Source organism: Bipolaris maydis (genome assembly GCF_028858645.1).
Source record: "Bipolaris maydis strain C4 unplaced genomic scaffold PSV08scaffold_11, whole genome shotgun sequence".
In the NCBI taxonomy this organism is placed as follows: Eukaryota; Fungi; Ascomycota; class Dothideomycetes; order Pleosporales; family Pleosporaceae; genus Bipolaris; species Bipolaris maydis.
Window position 1 is genome coordinate 228,614 of NW_027093867.1, and position 21,120 is coordinate 249,733.

The following is a 21,120-nucleotide window of genomic DNA, read 5'->3' on the forward strand; positions in this document are numbered from 1 at the left end:
CATTGCCATCAGGTCCATGACGTACCGCAAGAATATCCTTGAATCGTAGGCTAAGAGAAATAACAAGTGACCAAAAAGAACTGCACACTATTGTAGCATGACTCAAACCACTGTCACAAACGTACACCTTGTTTGAAAGGAAGCACACCCAAGGCTATCATGATCATGTTCAACAGCCATGAACCCCGCCTTTGTCTGCTCTTCAGTCATCGGCCAGTAGTGGTGCCCTCTCCCTATCCTCGCTGACCACGTGGCCGCGTGGGAAAGGATCACGGCCCAGCAGACCCGGCACGCCGACAGCAAGACTGAGCACGAACAAGAGGCCGCCAATAGTAAAAGCGAAAATCCACTGCAATTGCAGAATATGTGGGCGAGTGAGAAACTGACCCACTCCGGTTGCTGGATTGGAACAACATTAGCGGATAGTTCTTTTTTTTTTTCAACATGTTTTTATGCAAGACAAGGAAAAGAAAAAAGGACGTACAAAACGCCAGAAGCGACAAGGCAAATCCCATGGTATAGTCCTTGTAGGCCACAAGGAAGAATAGGCCAAAGGCAAGCCAGCCCCAGATGAAGAGATTGCAAACAATGCGGAAAGCCTCATGATTTGTGTGCAAGGCAATGGCACCGCACCAGTCGAGGGCGACAAAGTTCCATGCAAGCGGGCCGCTGACGATGCCAATGTGGATGGCGCGGGGCGTGTTGCTGTGTCGAAAGTAGGCAAAAGCCAGATTGAAAAAGTTGATGACGAGCAGCACCTCTGCGAGCCAGAAGTGGCTGCGCACAAAGAGATTGACAAAGCCAAAGAGCAGCAGGTTGTTGGCAATAAAATGAGAGCCAATGTTTGCTGCTGCGGTTACGTACACCGTGTCGCTCATGTACAGAGCGTAAGCATACACGAGCTGCGCGGCAAACAGAATCAGCCAGTAGATCGACGTGAAGAGGCTACTCTGTGCAAACGGCGTGGGGATGTTGTTCTGCCAGAAGCGGTGGGCGCCATGGCCACTGGGGGCATGGAACGTGTAGTAGAAGGTGGTTATGACGACGAGGAGGTAGCTGAGCGATGTAGTGATTTTGTAGAGGAGTATAGCCTGGGAGGAATGCTCATCGCGCTTTGCAAAGGGATTCAAGCTGCTGCGGCTTGAGCCATTACTTATGGGCGCGGATGACTCCATGGCAGCTGATGGCGGGGGGGATGTCAACGTTTACTGCAAATCAATAGAGACTCCGGTCAGACTTGACTGTGCTATAAAACCGATGGCAGAGTGCGGACGAAGGGGAAGTGGTACGAGGGGAGGGAGGGAGGGAGGGAGGGAGGGAGCGAAAATGTAGGAAGAGGGGAAGAGAGGGGGAGAAGAAATGGACAGCAGAAGGTAAGAAGGGCTAGTAAATAAAGACGCGGAAGGTACCTGCCTGGGACGAAACGCATAGGTGCGTCTACGCCACACTCGCTTGCTCCGTTTCTTCCAAACAAAAGAATACCCGCTTTACCCTTTTGCCCTTGCCCTGCACCCAAAGCACGTCGTCAGCCATCAGCCTGCGGCAGGACGGCCAAACAGGAAACAAGACGGACATGACTAAAACGACGAAATTCGGCAGGCATGAGAAAGACGAGAGGCAGAAACAAGAAGAAGAAAGACGAGGCAAGCAGCGTTCCCCTCTCTCCCCTCTCACGCCTTGTCTCTTCATTTCGTGCACATGGTCACCACAGGCATTGGGCATGGGAGACGAGTGGCCAAAACCCAAACGTACGTCACACACGTACGCTAACGGAGCCATGCAGGCCGCATGTCGCGCGTTGGTCTGCCCCAAAAGGCCCCCCCCCCCGGCCCAGGCGCGCCATCCCTGTCTCTTAGAAGAGTAATGGGCAGCCATGATTGGCAAACGGGCCATCCACCCACATCCCCCTTGCAACCTTTTGAATGCGGGGACTGCAGCCATTGCCGTCAGGTCACTGCCCGTCTACTGTAATACGAATACTGCACGAGTACCACATGAGTGCGGAATGGGGCAGATGGGCGCTTAGCCAAGATGGCCCTACACGCTCTCGGATATACATACGAGCGTGTACCGCGGTAGGCCAATGCCACACACACACACGCACACATCGCCAATCATCAGTAGACGAGAGGGCGGAAAATTCGTCTTGTGATCCAACATATTAATATACTTTGACCACATACACAGCCAAGACGTGAATAATAGAATGTTCCCATTGGACAAAATTGCACCATCGGCGCTGACCACTGCCCAATGGTCAGACTGGGGGTATCTCCAACGTGCACACTAGCCTGGGCAACCACTACAAACCACCACCGGCTCTACACATCAAGTACTACTCTACACAAAGTCCCACGCTAAGCGATCGCTACCTCGAGGCTCAAATCAAAAGAAGGCCCGACTCGTCAGCCCTTGGACCCTCAGATCCACCTCACGGCTCCTGACCCGATTCGCTTGCGCATTACAAAAAGGAAAAAACAAAGTATCCCCCACCATTTGCCAGCAAACACCCAGCCAGACATGGTCAGACAGAAACAGCTATCGGACATGCGTAACCCGGCAATAACCCCTCTATATATTACAATCGCTATAATCTTGAACACAAATGCATCGCAAAACAAAATCAACTCATCCATGGAAATCGAAATAATGCTACTGGGAACACGTCGACAAGTGCGTTAGCGAATGCGCCTATCTGGCACCCCATCCCTTCCTGGACCCTGTGTCCGTACCTGTTTGCCCCGATCCATCAGCGCTCGACGCAAAAGGTATTGCACCATTCGCCGTGAAGACGGGAAGATCACTTCGCTTGCTCGGAGGTGACATGGGTGTCATCGCAGCCATGTCCGTAGTCTCGGCGTGTGTGTTGGCCACCCACTGCAAAGTTGCCGACGCTTGCGGGTCAGAGACATTCGATGACGCTGCAAAACTCGGTGCGGTACCAAAGCTCTCAGTCGTGTAATTGACAAACTGAGGCATGCTTGTAGGCGGTGGAGGCGGTGGTGTGTCGGCGCGAGAAGGTGGCGAAGCGTTTATCAATGGCTCCGCCACGGTAACAAACGATGGCATCGGCAGGTGCTCGCGGATCTGCTCTGGCGTGATGGTCATGTCGTGTAGCTCCGTCGGTGGCTGCACGATTCCACCAGAAATCCGTCGGTCGGCTCCCAAGGCCCTATCTGGAACTTGGGTTCCGTCAGGAGACTGTCGGGTCCCATTTTGCACCAGTCCAGATGCAGACTGAGACGAAACTGGCTGAGGCTGCTGCAGAGTCGCCGCGGCAGCAGCTTGCACGTAGGGATCGTCAGGCACAGGTGTAGATGCCTTCGATTCCTGGGGAGAGGTAACCTTGGAAGACTTTAATGCTCGTCCCGTACCTTTTTTGGCAGTGCTCGTCGCTTTCGCTGCGGGCTTGGCAGGAGCTGCACGAGCCGCTGGCGCTTTTCGTGTCCCCGTCTTCTTTGGAGCTTCTGCAGCCTTGAGCTTTTCTTCTCTCTCTTTTTCACGAGCGTCGTGCTCCTCCTTCGAGGGCATCTTCAGTGTAATGCGTTTCAGACCAGAGGTCAGTGTCTCGACATCATCGTTGTCCTTACCCTTGAGTGCGGCATTCGTGCTGGAGTAGTTTGATTGCGCGCGTGGTGCAGAAGGACGCTGAGGAGCGCGAGCTGCGGCTGCTGCTGCTGCTGCTGTCTGGCTCCGTACTTTCTTCAGACCAGCCTCATTGACAGGTGCTGTTGAGGGAGCTACGGCGCTTCTACTCGTTGCGACACTGGGCTCACGACTCGAACTTTTACGATCTCCTATTGAAGACACGCTCGAAGCAATACTCATACGACGTGAGGCAGATGGCGCCGGTGGAGCCTCGGAGCTGGCTGGAGCAAAGTCAGCAATGGTTTGCCTCCTACTTGCTCGAGACTCCTTTTGATGCGACTTCTCGTCTCCCGAGCTACGCTCAACGTATGAAGGTGCAGCTTTGCGGCCACGCAACTGCCGCCCTGACTTGTCCACATGTACAGAAGTCAGTGCTGGCTGAGCCGGTTTCTCTTTCTTTACTTTGACTTCCATGAGATCTTCTGGCTTGTGGCTATGCGTCTGTCGATCAGTAGGAATCAACAGACTGCTGAGAGCTTGGGCAGCAGTGGCCCAATCAACCTCTGGTGGAGGAGGTGTGGGCGCTCTCGAGGGACTGGAGGCATATTTGGCAGAGAGGTTACGGGTAAGCTTGGAGGGATCAACAACTTTGGCAACAAAAGACTGCGTGGGCGATGAGAAGTGAGCATTAGGTCCAGGGGGCGGCTTCTTTGGAACGGCCAAGGGAGCGGGATTGACAAGATTTTCAAGTTCTGTTAGATGGGTCGAGTGCCACCAAAAAGGATCATAGCCTAGAGGCGTAGCTTCCGTCTCTACAGACTGCATCAAGACATGCTGATCGTCAACGCTGAGGGCACCAAGTCGATCGCGCACAGAGGATGCAAGACCTGTTGCGAGCTTGGCATCGGTCCAGACTTGGCCATCTACAAGACCACTGAGATGGCTCATGACGCCACTAGTGAGCGCTCGGTCGCTATAGCCACCTTCAAGAACGGAGATGACGCGACCTTGGACGGATGTGCCCTCCTCCTCAGCCAAGCGAACAACATCACGAGTGAAGCGGGCGTAGAATTCGGTAGGTACATTGACGGAATGACGCTGCATGCCTGCAGTCTCCCATTCACTTGCGTCGAATCCGGCAGACAGGAAGATGGCAGCCTTGGGCGCTGGATGGTTTGGTGAAGTTCGTAGACGGTTGGTGTGATATCGGAGGTACTGTCGCGTCTTGTCGAGCAGGACCATGTACTTTTCTTCGTAGATGGCCCAGAACTGCTCCACGGTCTTCCAGGGCTGCAAGTGCACATTCCAGATGGACTGGCCGTGTGCGTTGTCGATACACAAGCTGGCGGCCTGGACCTTGTCGTCATCACCGTCTTCGCAGGGATATGAGTTGATGTCGTGCAAGCTGAAGTAGCCGATGGATGTCTTCTTCCAGTTGGGTGTATTCTTGGACATGTTGTGTACTTTTTTGTTTCGGGCCCAGGCGATTGCCTGCGACCCATCTCCGTGGTGTAGGTCAAAGTCGATGATGGCGGCGTGGGTGAGGTTGTACGTCATTATGGCGTGCTCAATGCCGACGTGTACATTGTTGATCCAGCAGAAACCAGAGGGGAAGTCGTCGGAGCAATGGTGACCTGGAGGGCGAATGCAAACGAAAGCCCGTGAAGGCCCCTCGCCTGAGCTTGTGCCCTGGAAGACGGCATCGACGGCATCCAGGACACCCCCAAGCGCACCCTGAAAGGCATTCAGTGACTCGGGACATAGGTAAAGGTCTCCAGCATGCAACTCCTTCTTGGACGCCTGGCCTGAAACCGCAGGCGAATCCCGAGCCAGCTCCTTGCCTGTCGAGGCCAACTTGGTCTCGGCGTCGTCGCACAAGGACTTGAGCTCATTCATCCACTTTATCCCGTGTACGTTGGTAACGACAGGCGATGTGATGTCGACAGCGCGTGACGTCTTGCGGATCTTGAACGGGACGCGGTCCGGGGGGTTGTGGTGCGGATGGGGCGGGTGGCTGCCGTCTGCGTGCCGCTCTCCCAGCCGGACATAGGCTGTCGATATACCCAAGACACTGGCCAAGATTCTCTCTGGCCGCTCCATGATGAGGCTGAGGGTGCTCTTGGCCGTCCTGGGCCTGGAGAAGCGGTGGCCGTAGCATTGGTCGTGTACAATGACGACGGTGCCGGCGTTGACGGCGCCGGTGATGCCCTCGTGGCGGGCCAATTCCTTTTTGAAGAAGTCGAGGGCAACGTCACAGGCACGCAGCGGCGGCTTGTCTTGGTGACACGAGGTGGCCAGCGGGCTCTTTGGCATTGGCGACTGCATCATGGGGTTGAAGGAGGCGCGGCGCGAGACAGAAGCCCGAGGGGCGTCGCCGCGTAGGGACGAAGTGGACGACTTGCGGGTGAGGCCCGGCGTCGAGGAGCGGAAGCTGGCTACGCTGGGGCTGCGTTGGAGCGAGGGGGTAGCCTTGAAGTTGGGCGTCGAGGGCGCACGGCGGGGCGGGGTGGGGTTGAGGGCGGCGGGCGAGTGCGGCTGCGGCTGCGGCTGGGGGAGCGGCATGTTGGTGGCTGTTTGCAGGGAGCGGCGCTTCAGCGGGAGTGAAAGGAGGTTCGCGTCATTGTTTGTTGTCGTTTGCCTGGCTGGCCGCGGCGGGGAGGGCGCTGCAGCGGGGCTTGGGTGTCGTTGGCTCTGCATCCTGGCACTGGGAGGCCGTGTCGCAGGACCCGGATTGCCCCGTTGGCGTCGTCGGCGCCTGTCTCTCTGGCAAATGTCTGGTGGTGAGGAAGAAGCAACGGGCGCTATGACGGAAGAACAAGGTCGCGTCGCCCTCCCTGCAACCCAGGCCAGACCAAGTCCCGCCTGCGCCTAGTCCACCGCAATAAGCGAGCAGCTGTTCCTGCATCCATGCACACTAGCCATGCTCCCAGAGACACGCCATGACGTCTGCGGGCCGGCATCAGGGGCTGGTGGAAATCATTCCAGTCTGTGGCCTTGAACATGGCGGCTGCGAACATGGGGCGGCACCGGCTGTCCTCGCGTGGAGCCAAGTGCATGTGTAGACTTGGACATGGGATCCCTGATGCTTGTTCCTAGTAGTAAAAGAACGGCTTTGGTCACAACAGCAATCAGTCTCCGCTCAAAGAAAGCAACGCGTGTTCAAGCCCTGGCACGGCCAGTACTACGTATCCAAGTACTATGCATGGCAGCATGTTGCTATCCACCACCCCTCACCTGTCGCCCTGGCGAGGAAGCCACGATCCAAGCCCATGTGCCCGTCGCGCCTGCACGTTGAACAACAAGCCCAAATCGGCCCAAATCGGAAGCCACGGCCCTGCTACGCCTTTGTCACCTGCTCCAGTCGGCCCAAGTATCCTAATCCCCGTTTGTTCTTCATCAACCATACGAGCCTCTGCAATGGCGACTTCATGCCTTGCATCCGTACGTACACCATCCACTACCCCATCTCCCCAAAGTCCTTCCCACGAGCACTGTGCGCAGCAGCAGCTACTCGTCCTCGGCTTCGACAACCCTAGGAAGCAGGCCCGTCCAAGGAGGCCATCGGTTTCCCTCATTGAATCTTTGGCCACGTGGTGGCTTCATAAAGCTGATTTGTGTTGCCGGAGCAGACAAGGGGATGCGAGCAATACTCGTCCTGCTCTGCCCGAACTCTCCAAGCCTTGTTTCAAGATACCGAATGCGATCCTCTTTTTCTTGCATGTTGCGCATCTGCTCTTGATACTTTGTCGACATTTGCTCATACTCGTTGTAAATCCGATCGAACCGTGCGTTGGCATCGTTGATCTTGTTCAGTAGCCGCAAATGTGCGCCGTAATGCTCGCTCTTCAGTCCGGCCGTGTGGTGGCCATGGGCTTCTGTCAGGTCCTCGAGCTGCTTCCGGTGAATGCTGCTAACGTCCTTGGACAGGAAGTCCGCCAGCGCTCTGCTGGTGGAAAACTGCGTGAACAACACCGCCACGACCCCCACAAACACCGCCACGACCAGCGTCATCTCGCGCCCACTGATGAGCTCAGACTGAGAGTGTCAGTATGCAAACATAAACGTCAACCTGTTGTGCATGACTTGCCTTGGACCATACGGACACGAGCAAGCCGAAAATGCTTGAGCAAAGAAACAAAGCAAAAAGGTCAAAGCCGGTGAGCTCCATGATTGTAGTCTACTACTTACATACGTACTACGGACTTGGTGAGTGAGGGGCCGATCAACACATTACTTATCATTCTGCGTCGAGCACCAACGACCCCTTGTCTTGGCAACCGAACTTGGTCGACGACTGGAGTAGGGCCAAACGATACACCAAAAAGCACACATGGTGCCTAGAACACGGTTGATGGGCACCCGAGCTGATCTTCTTAGTACACTACACCTGCACCTTCTTGGCTAGGTCCATGCTCTGCCATGGTTCGTGACATGGACACGTCAATCACAATTAGACCACCACTCTCCTATGCACTTATCGCAAAGCCAAGCTGTTCAATAGATTTACATTACATAGCCATGAAAGGCGCAAATTTGGCTATTTGTACATCAAATTGGCTCACGTCAGACCGGAGCTCGCACAATGCCACCGCCACGAATGCTTAACCACCCTTCAACCACCAAACGCCATTTGAACATCCCTTTTGAAGAAGCTACAAACTACCAGGAAGACGCCATGTCGATGCAATAAGACAGTCCAAGGAGAAGTGGTGGCGCCTCAATGCAAAAGCCACTGATGCATCTAAGAAAGATCCATCAGCTCTGCATTGCTGCCACCAGGCGATGCGAAAGGCTGCTGCATCTTTATCGCGCTGGCTGCTGGCTGTGAGAATCCATTGTATGGCGGGGGAGCAGGAATATTGATGCCGGAATTTGCGTGGTGTTGATGGGCGTGAGGAGCTGCCATGTAGCCGACTGGACTGTGTAGGTAGATGGGAGTGGCTGTAGGAGTGGAAGAAGTGCGTGCCGGCTTCCGGCCGCCAATGCGCTGGGCTCGAGGAGCTGGGAAGCAGGCATTCTTGACTCGTGTCTGGAACTCCTGAGCAAAATTGTCGTAGGGCTTCTTGTCCTCGCTTGTCCTCCATCCCATCTTGTTCTTCATGCACTCAGCCTTACGATGACTGATGGTCGAGCCCTCAATACGAATGCCATTGGCTTCAAAACGGCGACAGCAATCGGACCGCGATAGGATAAGGAGTACTACCAGCAGACTGACGTTATCATTATCAAGGAGATGGGGACAAAAATCGCACACGTTGCAAGCAAAGCGCCGCATTTCCTCGAGATCCCCTGTGTCGGTGCAATTGACAAAGCGCTCAGCCATCGAGTATGGCCGCACCATATCCCGACAAATATGGTTCTGGAGAACATTGGCGACTGAAGAGACCGAGACGGGGTAGATACTATTGCGATCAATTTTGCTTGTCGCTGATGATGAGACGGTGCCAGCAATGTAGACAATCTCAATGTCGTCAAATGGGCCACGGTCGAGCTTGAGATCTTTGAGTGTCTTTCCTTCTTTTTGCGCCTCCTTGAGAATATCGGCATTCTTGACACTGGCTTCGCGTGCAGCCTTGACTGCCTCGCGTGGAGTGGTAAAGCCGTACTTCTTTGCAAGTGCAACCGAGTCCTCGTGCATTTCAAACTTGGAAAGCTTGCGCTCAACATCCGGAGCGCGTATCCAGTCTTCAGACCAGGGCTCTTCGGCTAATACCTTGTAGAAGACCTTGGTAAGAGCGCGAAGCTTAATGTCATTGTCGGACATTACGCGTTGGCCAAAGTAAAGTTCGTCAGTTTCGGAAAACGCAGTCTCGATGAAAGTCTTGCGATCCTTTTGGGTCAGTTGGCCACGAGAAGGGTCATTCTTCCATTCCTGAATAATGTTCATGAACTTTGCGTGGAATATGTCATCAAAGTGTTTGGAAGCAGGAACAGGTGTCGCTGTACATGGCGTTAGATCTTAACCGAACGTGTCTCGAATGGCCATTGACTCACAGTTGGGAGTGGGGTGCTGCTGTGGTGGCGACGAGGGCAAGGTACTAACAATCTGGGCGATTGGAGCAGGTGACATGTTGATCCAAGCGCGACAGATGACCTGATATACCGAATGGGGTAACTTGAACACTTGCAAGTCAGTATGTAATTACAAAGAAGAAAGGTCCAGATATGGGTCGGCCACTGTTGGGATAGACGTTTGCGGTTGAGGCCGAGTGCTGCGGGGTGGTTGGGGTTGTCAGAACAAGAGTGTAGGTGAAAACATTCACGCTCGCGTAGCTAGCGCTGCTAGGGGTCTGCTTGGCAGAGCATTGGAGCTGCACGTGACGTGCCGTCACCCCAGCCAAATCGTGATCCAAACGACATGGTTGGAAACGGCCTAGGGCAAAGTTTTGGCGCATGCACCACGACACACCAGAAGGAGGTTTCTTCTCTTTACTATCTTGTCAGGCTCAGAATCACGGACAACTTCATCGTATGTTTTGGTATGCCTTCGCTGCTGTCGTTTCACTTCACCAGTCACCAAAAACATGTTGCCACACATAAAGCACGTGAATGCATAAGCCTGTAAAGCAGTGTCTTGGCTATGCTCGCCTGACTTGATGTACTTACCACATGCGGCGATTGATGCTCCATTCATTTCATCAACTGTTGATGCTTGTTGCAACCACAGAGGCCAGACTACGATATTTGGTGGGATTCAAACACAGAATGAAATAAAAGCAAACTTTGAGTATTCAATACGCCTTACAACATGTGGCAACTGGTTTACATCTTTCAGACGACTGTATTGAAAAGCAACTGATATGATTTATTCATGAGCCTGATGTGATTAAAGCGTCTGTTTCTTGAGATTGGGACATGCTGTGCAGAACTCAGGATATGGACGATTTGGCGCACTTTCAGTTCACCTGCTACGATCTATTCCCGTGAATACAAGTATGCGACACGTAGAGCCATTTCTAGTAAGGGCATCCGAGGTGACACGGGTGTAGCAGGTGATCGGCTGACTAAACAACTAGGCCGGCAGCGTTGTTCATACAAGTTAGCCCCATGTCACTACTCAGTAGATACATGCCCTCAGTTCTATATGTATAAAACACGCCGGCCGATTTTTGGTTTTTAGTAATGATTTTCATTAAATAGAGTTATTTTAAACAGCCTCACCACATTGCCTATTTACAACTAAACCGCGTTCAGTTTCCGTTTGCAAAACCCAGTAAAATCATTCATGAACAGTAACCGTTTGAATAGGGACGGATGTTCTGGGAAACAAGGCTTCGTTTACTACAAATATGGGTAGTAACTAGATTCTGCGGTTTTGGTTCTTGAAGATTGATGTAATATGCATATATTGTCAAGGGAAGAAGTGGAAACGATCTTGAATCGATTTTCAAACCGAACTTACTCCAATATCAAGTAAAGTTTTTTTTCAAGGTGCCGCTTGTGGATGTGTAATATTTCTCAGATGTGGCATGGGAGATGGGATTCACATTGGGTTTCGAAATTGTCATACGGATCGGATGTCCGCGCCATACGCTGCCTCCTGTCGACTTCAATGTCACACAGCGCTTGTCGTTTTGATCAAAACCACATTGAGCAAACGCCTTATTCTCGAGATTTTCATGTTGATTCTCTTATATCATTCATTGATGGGAGGGGTCAGTAGCTGATTATTTTCGACTTGAAACCGATTTTGTTCTTCCCTGACGTTATTCCTACTACCCGCTCTTTATGAATTGGTTCTGTCCAGTTAGAATGACATGATTCTCTCAGCATTTTTCAGAGCAGCGATCGTGGCCGCTGTTTTCATTTTCCAAATTTCCGGTCTCGGGACTGCTGTATACATCAATCATCGAGGACATCGGATTCGCAACAAAGGCAGTTTCTGTGCAAAAACTGTTGCTTCTTCACCCGATGTTTTAGGTTCTCGGATGCTTAATTGATGGGCATTCACTACCGAGCCTACGAAGCGTATGCAAGACTACCATCACCGATATCCCATCTTAGAAAACGGCACCCGGCCAACTTTTGTTCAGAGGGGTTGGAGCTCTATGCGAAGCGATTTTCAGAGCCTCACAGACACCAGTGAGTTAACCTCTGTGCAGAGGCCTGCTTTCGATTCGCTTGCTACTTGCAATAATCTCACAGTACCTACTCCCAGGGCTACTGTGGGTGCCAATATAGGAGTGCCTGTGTTAAATACGGTAGCAGAACCAATGTCTACAAGTGCTACCATGTTGGCAGCCGCGAAAACTATGGAGATGAAGCGAGGACCAGACGATACGTTAATGAGCAGACCAAGTAGCTTGCATCTAGCCGTGCTGGACGTTGGTTGGAGAGACATGCATATTCGAGGTGGCGAGGAAGCAACAAAGTCGAACGAGCCGAGTGTCCCGACCGTGTCAGATGTGAATAAACGACCAGGCGGCTATACTGGTGCGTGGCCTCAAAATACGTCGGGCACTTGCTTCAGGTGTGCAAATCGTGCCAGGAGTTGAGAAGAAATGGCGAGGGACATGTTCAGGAAATGTTGTTGGAAGTTGTCTCATCAAGAGACCAGAATAGAAAGATGCCTGTCCTTGGAAAGGAAAATATTGAGCGAAAGAAATTCGATGACAGTCAACAATAGATCGAACATAGGCCAAACACGTCACCGTGTTGACAGCACCGGCTTTGCACACAGGAATGACACTTGCCAGTTAGGAAGCTACGCACCTTGTCATAACATCACACTAGTGTCACGTCAAGCAGAAGGGCAAGGGGAGGGGAAATGGCAATCAAGCATCCTCCTCGTGTCTTGCGGCACGAGGACTCAGCGACACCTAGTGGGGGGGAGAACCTTTTTGTTTCATTGACTCCTGATCATCATGCCGCCGTATATAGCCGTAAAACCTTGCCATAATCGTGGCAGAAGAAACCCTTTCCCAGACACCATATTTTCAGAAAATCGAGAAGGGAGGAAGAAGGGAGACCGTCGGATCGTGGATTCGCATTCGCATCTACGAGCGGCCTGGGCGGTCGTTGAAGCGACGGGGGCGCTCGACAACTTGTTGCTGAGAGACAGCGACGACGTTGGTGGGGATGCTGTCGAACTGTTACTCAAGTTAGTGGATTGCCGCGAATTGAGACTTTAACAAAGTAAATGCTTACACCCATGCTCTTGAGCAGGTCCTTGGTCTCCTGGTCGACGTCGAGCGAGCCGGACTCGCTGTTCTGAGTGAAGTCGAGAGCGGAGATCTCGGGGACGTATTGATCCTTTCGCTCACGCTCCTCTTCTTGGAGCTTGAATGAGATACCACGGACGGGACCACGCTGGATACGCTTCATCCTACAACTTGTTAGCCATTGCGACTGTACAGATAGATGGATTATCGCGCTGCAGTGGAGGTTGTGGTGAGAGCCATTGGTTTTTCGCGAGTGCTGAAAGGCTGCCCATTCAGCCGTGGGGGCATCTCAATCGCCAATTGCTCCCAGCAAACCATCAACAGCGCAGTTGCACATACAAATGAGTAGTGTATCCGGCAATCTTGTTCCTGAGCCTCTTGGACGCGATAATGGCAATCTCATCGCAAATCCTCTTGTTGGTCTCGAAGTCCAGAGACAGCTTGGGGTAGTAACGCTCAATGATGACCTTGGCGGACTTCTTGACGGTCTTAGTTCGGACGCGACCCATTTTGGCGACCTTTTGTGTGAGCTGGGAAAAGAGGTTGTCGTGGGAAGGGGCGGTGGCTGTCGGGTTTGTGGGATTGTCGCTGAAGAGAGAGTTGGGAGAATGGGGTCGATATTTCGGCAAGAGTGTGCGTGGTGGTCTGTGCACGGTGGCCTAGTGCGAATATGGCATGACGACTGCGCTACCTTCCCCCACACCAACAGGGCTGTATCACATCACATCCTCCAGTATAGCACACAGGGAAGAGTTATGGTCCGCTATTCGTATTTTGCGCATATGGATATTGGTCATAGCATCGACGTTGCTAATTTTGAGTGCGGAAAGAAAAAATTGATACAATTCGCTCGCTAAGTACGCAGTATGAAAGAACAAGGTAGACTATACAAATGAAAAGAAAAGCTAGTTCCCAGGGAAGAGCATCGGAGATGATGGCTTCAAGAATCTAAACAGCATAGGCTCAGATCTTGTGGATTCAACTCCGCAACGCCGTGGCTATGTGGTTCCCAAATCGAAGCAAATGTTGCGGCAGTCTGTATCCTCAAACCGCTCAACAACAAAGGCCTAATGACCGCCCTCAGCACCACCTTCAGCACCGCCTTCAGCACCATGACCTGCGGAAGCACCGTGACCGGCTGGGTTTGGGAAGTAAAAAGCGCAAACAGCGATGATGATGTAAGTCATGACGCAAAGTACACCCTCGAGGTAGTTGGACTTGCCGTCACGAAGGAACGAACCGACAGTAAGTACTGCAAGCACTAGTGCAGCAGCATCGAACATGGAAAAGTTGTAGTCCATGCCAACGCCAAGACCCCAGCCAACCAGGACAACGAGAGGAGCGTTGAGCAAAGCGGTTTGGATCGAGGCGCCGAGAACGTGAGCGAGAGCCATGTTGATCTGATTGTCATAGGCTTCGTCAATGGCAAGGAGATGCTCGGCAATCTTCTCAACAAGTGGAATCAGAATCAGACCGACAAAAGCGTCGCTGACTCCGCGCTCTACAATGTAGGGGATTTCCTGAACCAGGGCAATGGCGACGAGTGAGACGCAGGCCAAGGAGATGACGAGGGCTACCAAGACTTCGACCATGGTGAGCTTGGGCTTCTTGAGCTCCTTGTGGCGGTCCTTGTCTTTTGCGTCGTCTTCTTCGTAGATCTCGTGGAGCAGACCATCGTGGGAAACCGTCTGGAAGACAATGTAGATGAGGTAGCCGACGATGGAGATGATGGCTACGCCACGGGAGATGAGGCGGGTATTGTATGCAATATCGACATTGTTTTCGTAGTCGGGGTTTTGGTTGAGGTAAGAGTAGAAGACGGCAGGGAGGACAAGAGCCACTATGGGGGATTAGCATATGTGGGTATGTGCGAGGGTGCGGATGTGAGCTTACTGGCAGCAACGAGCATGAAGCCCGAACCGTTTTCAGAAATGGCCTCGTGGAACTCCTGCTGGTTGTGTTTGATACCACCTGCAATGAAGCTAGATTTTGAGGTTAGATGACAGCGGCAACAAGGACAGGGGCACTGGAGGCGTACCATGAGCCCAGGCAGAGCAAGAGATTGGCGAGAATGGAGCCCAGAATGGCAGCCTTGATGACCTGAACATTGGAGTCGCCCCTTGAGGTCCGGAGCAAAACCATGAAGAGGATGATCTCGACAATGGAGCCAAACGTCGTCTCGAGCACAACGGCAAAAGACTTGTTTGGCATCTTGCGGGAGAACTCCTGGCCGGCGAAGCCCAGCATGTTGGCAGCGGGCAGCATGGCAATGTAGTTTGTGATGAAGATGGCAAGGTGCCATTCCGGCTTTACAAAGTGCTACGGGAGGGGTCAGCAGCGTGTGCGGGTTGGGTGCAATGGCTTGCCCATGCAACGAGGCTCACTGACCAGGGCAATGGCGACGGGGACAATGGGCCACAGCAAGTTGACGAGCATGGACGGGGTGCTGCTGCTCTTGGCGCTGATGACGAGGAACCTGATGGGGTGGAAGCCGCTCCTGCCACTCTCGCCCTCGGGGTGGATGCCCTTTGTGACCTTGTGGCCATTGTGGTTGTACTGCGGCAGCGACTCACGCCGCCTGGCACGATGGTCTTCCGACGGCCGTCGACTACGAGGCTTGTCGGTGCTGTAGGCCCGGTCGCGCGAGGAGCGGTGGCCATGGCCGTGGCCGTGGGGGTAGTCGCGCGAGGGCCGGGAGCTGTGGGCCATGGCGATGACGATGGCGGCTGGCAGGGGTCGAGGGTGTACTTGGTGTACTTAGTGTAGTCGCTTGCAGCGCTCGGGGCCACTGACGCCGGCAGGTTTAGGATGGGCGGGCGTGCGAGCTGTCTGGCATGCGAGGGTGGCGGGCCAGGGCGGGAGGGAGCAGGAACAGAGGAGATGCAAAGGAACGAAACACCAGGCTCACGACGAGCAGCTGGTGCCTCTAAGTAAAGCTGAAGGGCGCCGGCGTCATCTCGGGCGGCCATGGCCAAGTAAGTATGGTGTTTCCCTGTGCGCCAAGGGCTGGGGCGCAGCCTCCATGTTGGTGCTTGGTCCGCCAGCCAGACTCTGCTGCACCACATATACTACACCGAAACTCTGCAACCTGCAACGTCGCGTCCGCACCCGCGCCCGGCCATTGGCTCTGGCCCGCCCGTCCTCACTGCCCGCCCGGCCTTGGCTGCTGCAGACACGTCACCAAGCATCGTCCGCTGTGGCCTGGCGATGCTTGACACGCCTTGGCATACCAGCCAGCCCAGCCACCGTCGCAAGGGGCGCTCGCCGTTGTCGCTGTTTCTCGCCGGCTCATGCAAAATATGCCCAGCCACTACGGTGCAGGAACGAGGAAATACCGCACGCCTTTGGTTGGCACACATACTTGCCCTCTGCCTGGTGCTGGGCGCCGAAACGCCGCCCCCTCGCCCGGAGCGTTTGCATGGGCACCCTCACAGCCGCTACTATGCTATGCTATGCTTTGCAGCGGGCGGCGGCGCTTGCATCCCCCCGCAAACATGATCGTCTCCCGCCGTAACCAAGTGTAGAAGAGATCGCTTGCTTTGCCTCTAGCTCCGATGCGCCAGTATACGCCGACAGGGACAGCCATCGTGAAAAGTCGCTGTCCCGCTGCAACCCATCGTGCTAGCACATACTACGTATGTACGCAGCTCAGGGACATGGAATTACATACTTGGCTAAACACATGCTTCAGGCCTTACCTGCTTACATCATCGACATGCCCTGGACGTCCGGGGGGTGGGGGCGCTAGCGCTCACTGCGTACATGGCGAACAAACTGCATCCTCAAACATGGGTCTGGAATCAGGGCCATGGCGTGTAAGTATCCAGTAGCTGCTTACCGACATCCAGCTCAGCCTCGTCCGACACGGCACTCTCAATGCGCCGGAAACGGGATCCATCCTGCCTGTGCGACGTGACCTGGCCTGGTGCACGGGGACAGGCGTCATGGGCACGCGCGTGTTAGCGTCACGGCAACAAGACGACCCGCCAGTCAAACAAACACCGTGACTGTCTGTCATCCCTCGTCCTGCCGCATCCATCGCTGCCCCTCTCCCCTTGCCCATCATGGTCTTCCTGTCCGGCTTTGCGCTGTGTGCGGCCGTAACCAGCGCCACTGCGCTTCAGATCCCCCTGCTGTCGTCGAGCAACCAGGCGCTGCTCGGCCATGCCCAGGGGACGAAGCCGCTCGTCAACTCGACGGAGCTCCAGGAGCTCATCAGTGGCGATAGATTGATGACGCGCGCCAAGAAGCTGTATGAAATTGCCAAACTTGGTGAAGCCGAGTACAACCATCCGACCAGAGTCATTGGCAGCGCTGGTACGCGTGTTCACGTCGTGTGTGTGTCCATGTCAAGACGATGAGACTGACCCCCCTGTAGGCCATCTCGGCACCCTATCATACATCTACGAGACTCTGCTCGAGCTTGGAGACTATTACACCATCTCCAACCAGTCCTTCCCTGCCGTGTCTGGCAACGTCTTCGAGTCGCGCTTGGTCATTGGCGATGGCGTGCCCAAATCAGCAGCACCCATGGGTCTGACGCCAGCAACCAAGGACAAGGAGCCTGTACACGGCGATCTTGTCCTCGTCGACAACCAAGGCTGCGAGGCATCCGATTTCCCCGACTCTGTGGCGGGCAACATTGCCTTCATCAAGCGTGGAGTGTGCCCGTTTGGCACAAAGTCCGAGCACGCTGGTCGCAAAGGCGCCGTGGCGGCTGTCGTATACAACTATGAAAAGGATCCTGTTTCGGGCACTTTGGGAACACCATCGCCCAATCACATTGCCACCTTTGGTCTCTCTGGAGAGGAAGCAGAGCCAGTTTTGAAGAAGCTCAAACAGGGAACCCACGTTGACGGCATCGCGTACATTGATGCCGAGGTCAATGAAATCCAGACTGTCAACATTGTCGCTCAGACGACTGAAGGCGATTCCGACAATTGCGTCATGCTCGGCGCCCATAGCGATAGTGTGACTGAGGGCCCCGGTATCAACGATGATGGCTCGGGTACAATATCTCTCCTCGAGGTCGCTTCCCAGCTCACAAAGTTCAACGTCTCCAACTGTGTCCGATTTGCGTGGTGGGCCGGCGAAGAAGAAGGTTTGCTAGGTTCTGATTACTATGTTGCCTCGCTCTCCGACCAGGAGAATCAAAAGATTCGCCTATTCATGGATTACGATATGATGGCCAGTCCTAACTTTGCCTACCAAATCTACAATGCCACCAATGCCGTCAACCCGAGAGGATCGGAGGAGCTTCGCGACTTGTACATCAGCTGGTATAAGGAACAGGGCCTGAACTACACCTTTATTCCGTTTGACGGTCGCAGTGACTATGACGGATTTATCCGCAACGGCATTCCAGGCGGTGGTATTGCGACTGGTGCTGAAGGCATCAAGACGGACGAGGAGGCTGGCATGTTTGGCGGCAAGGCAGGGGACTGGTATGACCCATGTTACCACCAGCTTTGTGACGATGTCGGCAACGTCAACATCACAGCCTGGGTCGTCAACACAAAAGTAAGTTCTTTCCACCTCCCACCTCGGCCATGTACAAGCGATTTACTTACACGCCGTAGCTCATTGCTCATTCCGTCGCGACCTATGCCCAGTCTTTCAAGGGCTTTCCTAAGCGCGAGCTCGAGGTTGCTGCCAGGTCAACTGCGTACAGAGATAACGTCAAGTACCACGGGGACCGTCTGTTTATCTAGTTGTTTAATGTTTTCAATTTTGGCGTCGATGAATGAAGATCACTTTTCCAGTAACTTGTAAGCAGGCCCAACCCTTGATCACTTGTGCATGTATGTATACAGCATTTCAATTGTTCCCTATTGCCCCTTTTCTGGCCCAGTCTCAGGGCACATTCCGTACTGCAGCCTGGTGCAAACGGTCTTGTTGATAAAGTTCACCGCAACATCTCTCTGCGCAACACGTATGACGAGCTTGGTGCGCTCATGTCGCACAGGACTGACAAATCCTTGCGAGACGGCGTATCTCATGCACCCCGCCACATATATCTTAGAGGAGTGCCGAGACGATGGATGGTAAAATGTACCGATGGTGCATGTGTACCTCGATCATCAGGCAAACTCAGGCGCAGAAGCGTCGGCCAGATTTCGCCAGCACCCCAGTGCTTCTCCCCACTGGTGTGCTCCAATTCGGCAACAACCGTGCTCGGTGCCTGTCCATGCCCCGACACCCCGATGCTGGGCTACGGACTTCCGTAACAGACATCCCAACGGCACTTTAACAGGCGCAATGCTGCTTAGCAACCAAGCAAAAGTTCTCAGAGTGCCCATACAGCCCTGCTGCCAATCTTTTGTGCCCACTAAATACTGTGTGGTGTCTTTAGCTGACGTCATTACAACGCAGTAGATTAGCTTCTGGCCATCGATCTGGTTGAAAATGATTCAAGATGTCCGCAGTAGGAATTACCTGATCTGTGCCCTTGGAATGAGTTTTGTTGTTTTGTGCAAAGGCAGAGTAGCTCATGTTCCAAGACGAATCTATGGGATAGCGTGTGCAACCATTTGCCCGTGACCAAGGGCTTTCATCACCTTAAATTGCTCAGCTGAATCCTCTTTGTCTTCGTTATCCATACTTTCCACCCCTATCCAACTATTCAGCCCTTTGTTCCTTCTTCAGACTACTTGCTCCTCCGCAGAAATGCCCACATCATCCGCCGTCTCTCTCAACGTGCTCATATCCGGCTCTGGTATTGCAGGGCCATGTTTTGCTTACTGGCTAAACCGCCTACTTCCATCCTCAAAAATCACCATCGTTGAACGTAGCCCCGAACCACGCTTAGGTGGCCAGGCAGTCGATCTTCGTTCATCATGTCTGCCTATTGTAAAGAAAATGGGCCTGTTGGGCAAGGTCAAAGAACACAATACAACCGAGGTGGGAATGCAATTTGTCTACCGCAATGGCAAAACAAGAGCGACTTTTGAGGCAACAGGAGAAGAAGAACGCCAGAGTGGTACGTCATGAGTCTAACTCTCCATGAAAGCCTTGTCATGTGAATCAATGAGAGGGATCCCTCAAAAGGGAAAGTGGTAAACGAATGCTAACCGAAATGCAGCAACGAGCGAGTATGAGATCCTCCGTGGAGACATGGCACGCATCGTTTACGACGCTGTGAAAGACAACCCACAAATAACCTTCATCTTTGACGAAATGATCACATCAATCGAGGAGAAAGATGACGGAAAAGTAGACGTGACTTTCAAAAACAAGACTGCTCCCACGAGATATGATCTGGTTGTAGGTGCAGATGGTCAGATGTCACGTACCCGACGCCTCGTCTTCGGTCACGGTCCCAACAATGACGATTACTTGTACCGCCTAGGACAATACTCCGCCTTATTCACTATGCCGCGCGATCCAACTGACACCCAGTATGCGCAATGGTACAACGCATCGCGCGGCCGCCTTTTCCTCCTCCGACCAGACCAGTACGGTACGACGAGAGCATACCTTGCTGTCACCGATGCTAATCTCTCCCGTTTTGACGAGATTGATCGCCTCCTGAAGAAGGGATCAAGAGAAGAACAGCAAGAATGGTTTGAAAAGGAGTTTTCAGACGCTGGGTTCCAGGCAGAACGCTGTATTCGAGAGATGAAGAAAGCAGATGATTTCTACATGCAGCAGATTGCCCAGGTTAAGATGGACACATGGGTGAAGGGACACGTCACTTTGGTAGGAGATGCAGCGTATTGTCCGAGTCCAATCTCTGGTGTGGTATGTGACTTTTTCCCCTTCTCAAGCCCATAGGCTCGATTTTCCCATTCTAGAACCAAATATACTGATAGGTGCATAGGGTACAGGTGCAGGAATAGTGGGCGCCTATATTCTTGCAGGCGAATTGTCCAAGATGCCCAATGATGTTCCCTCTGCTCTGGCCAATTACGAACGTATCACCAGGCAATACGTCGACAAGGCCCAAAGACTTATACCGGGTGCTCCACAAATCGCAAATCCTCAAACTGAATGGGGTATTACAGTCTTCAACAATGTCACAGGTGTACTTTCACATCCATTTGTCCAAAGATTCAGCGGTGTGCTTGGTCGTGTTATACCCGCATTTGGAAGTACGAAAATCTGGACACCACCTGAATATGAAGCATAAAACCTATGGGCTGTAGAGTAACGCTTGGACAGAAACAATTTGTCGCAGACATGCTTCTTGGCCCTTGTCAACCCGCTCTCCAAATGTTGCATTCATATATAAGCGTAGAAATATAAAATTGCGTTTACCTATTAGACGATCAACATAGGTACATTGGTAAACAGTAGAGGTCTTGATACTGTAAATGTACCAGATCATCGCTCACTGTTTAGAAGATTTCTCCAAAGACACATGAATGAGAAT

General features: G+C 53.1%; 9 protein-coding genes across 9 annotated transcripts; 3 read left to right on the forward strand and 6 right to left on the reverse strand.

The window, feature by feature from the left end:
- Positions 1 to 69: 69 nt before the first annotated feature.
- Positions 70 to 1,305, reverse strand: PSV08DRAFT_7995 (uncharacterized protein). Its single transcript, XM_014218576.2, has 2 exons — positions 485 to 1,305; positions 70 to 399 (listed from the first exon to the last, which is right to left on the reverse strand). The coding sequence occupies exons 1-2, from the start codon at positions 1,173 to 1,175 to the stop codon at positions 203 to 205; spliced, it is 888 nt and encodes a 295-aa protein (XP_014074051.1). The 5' UTR covers positions 1,176 to 1,305; the 3' UTR covers positions 70 to 202.
- An 891-nt stretch (positions 1,306 to 2,196) lies between these two features.
- Positions 2,197 to 6,285, reverse strand: PSV08DRAFT_317068 (uncharacterized protein; the record flags this gene model as incomplete). Its single annotated transcript, XM_066092667.1, has 10 exons — positions 2,197 to 3,740; positions 3,777 to 3,797; positions 3,831 to 3,869; positions 3,903 to 4,081; positions 4,112 to 4,296; positions 4,327 to 4,485; positions 4,516 to 5,277; positions 5,308 to 5,619; positions 5,659 to 5,907; positions 5,944 to 6,285. The coding sequence occupies 10 exons, from the start codon at positions 6,283 to 6,285 to the stop codon at positions 2,692 to 2,694; spliced, it is 3,297 nt and encodes a 1,098-aa protein (XP_065948650.1). The 3' UTR covers positions 2,197 to 2,691.
- Positions 6,286 to 7,095: 810 nt separating this feature from the next.
- Positions 7,096 to 7,756, reverse strand: PSV08DRAFT_378296 (uncharacterized protein; the record flags this gene model as incomplete). The annotated part of the gene is made up of 2 exons (XM_066093345.1): positions 7,096 to 7,623; positions 7,676 to 7,756. 2 exons carry the CDS (start codon positions 7,754 to 7,756, stop codon positions 7,096 to 7,098), a joined length of 609 nt encoding a protein of 202 aa, XP_065948651.1.
- A 322-nt stretch (positions 7,757 to 8,078) lies between these two features.
- On the reverse strand, positions 8,079 to 9,784 carry PSV08DRAFT_403657 (uncharacterized protein). The gene is made up of 2 exons (XM_014218573.1): positions 9,583 to 9,784; positions 8,079 to 9,528 (listed from the first exon to the last, which is right to left on the reverse strand). Exons 1-2 carry the CDS (start codon positions 9,656 to 9,658, stop codon positions 8,330 to 8,332), a joined length of 1,275 nt encoding a protein of 424 aa, XP_014074048.1. The 5' UTR covers positions 9,659 to 9,784; the 3' UTR covers positions 8,079 to 8,329.
- Positions 9,785 to 11,636: 1,852 nt separating this feature from the next.
- On the forward strand, positions 11,637 to 12,083 carry PSV08DRAFT_249560 (uncharacterized protein; the record flags this gene model as incomplete). The annotated part of the gene is made up of 2 exons (XM_066092387.1): positions 11,637 to 11,670; positions 11,734 to 12,083. 2 exons carry the CDS (start codon positions 11,637 to 11,639, stop codon positions 12,081 to 12,083), a joined length of 384 nt encoding a protein of 127 aa, XP_065948652.1.
- Positions 12,084 to 12,103: 20 nt separating this feature from the next.
- Positions 12,104 to 13,336, reverse strand: PSV08DRAFT_317084 (40S ribosomal protein eS17). Its single transcript, XM_014218571.1, has 3 exons — positions 13,089 to 13,336; positions 12,736 to 12,913; positions 12,104 to 12,677 (listed from the first exon to the last, which is right to left on the reverse strand). The coding sequence occupies exons 1-3, from the start codon at positions 13,256 to 13,258 to the stop codon at positions 12,585 to 12,587; spliced, it is 441 nt and encodes a 146-aa protein (XP_014074046.1). The 5' UTR covers positions 13,259 to 13,336; the 3' UTR covers positions 12,104 to 12,584.
- A 165-nt stretch (positions 13,337 to 13,501) lies between these two features.
- Positions 13,502 to 15,626, reverse strand: PSV08DRAFT_227485 (uncharacterized protein). The gene is made up of 4 exons (XM_014218570.2): positions 15,138 to 15,626; positions 14,788 to 15,068; positions 14,643 to 14,731; positions 13,502 to 14,589 (listed from the first exon to the last, which is right to left on the reverse strand). The coding sequence occupies exons 1-4, from the start codon at positions 15,456 to 15,458 to the stop codon at positions 13,817 to 13,819; spliced, it is 1,464 nt and encodes a 487-aa protein (XP_014074045.1). The 5' UTR covers positions 15,459 to 15,626; the 3' UTR covers positions 13,502 to 13,816.
- A 1,139-nt stretch (positions 15,627 to 16,765) lies between these two features.
- On the forward strand, positions 16,766 to 18,585 carry PSV08DRAFT_403659 (uncharacterized protein). The gene is made up of 3 exons (XM_014218569.1): positions 16,766 to 17,066; positions 17,128 to 18,269; positions 18,329 to 18,585. The coding sequence occupies exons 1-3, from the start codon at positions 16,814 to 16,816 to the stop codon at positions 18,458 to 18,460; spliced, it is 1,527 nt and encodes a 508-aa protein (XP_014074044.1). The 5' UTR covers positions 16,766 to 16,813; the 3' UTR covers positions 18,461 to 18,585.
- Positions 18,586 to 19,353: 768 nt separating this feature from the next.
- PSV08DRAFT_8028 (uncharacterized protein) lies at positions 19,354 to 20,982 on the forward strand. The gene is made up of 3 exons (XM_014218568.2): positions 19,354 to 19,728; positions 19,831 to 20,489; positions 20,569 to 20,982. The coding sequence occupies exons 1-3, from the start codon at positions 19,416 to 19,418 to the stop codon at positions 20,875 to 20,877; spliced, it is 1,281 nt and encodes a 426-aa protein (XP_014074043.1). The 5' UTR covers positions 19,354 to 19,415; the 3' UTR covers positions 20,878 to 20,982.
- Positions 20,983 to 21,120: the final 138 nt, after the last annotated feature.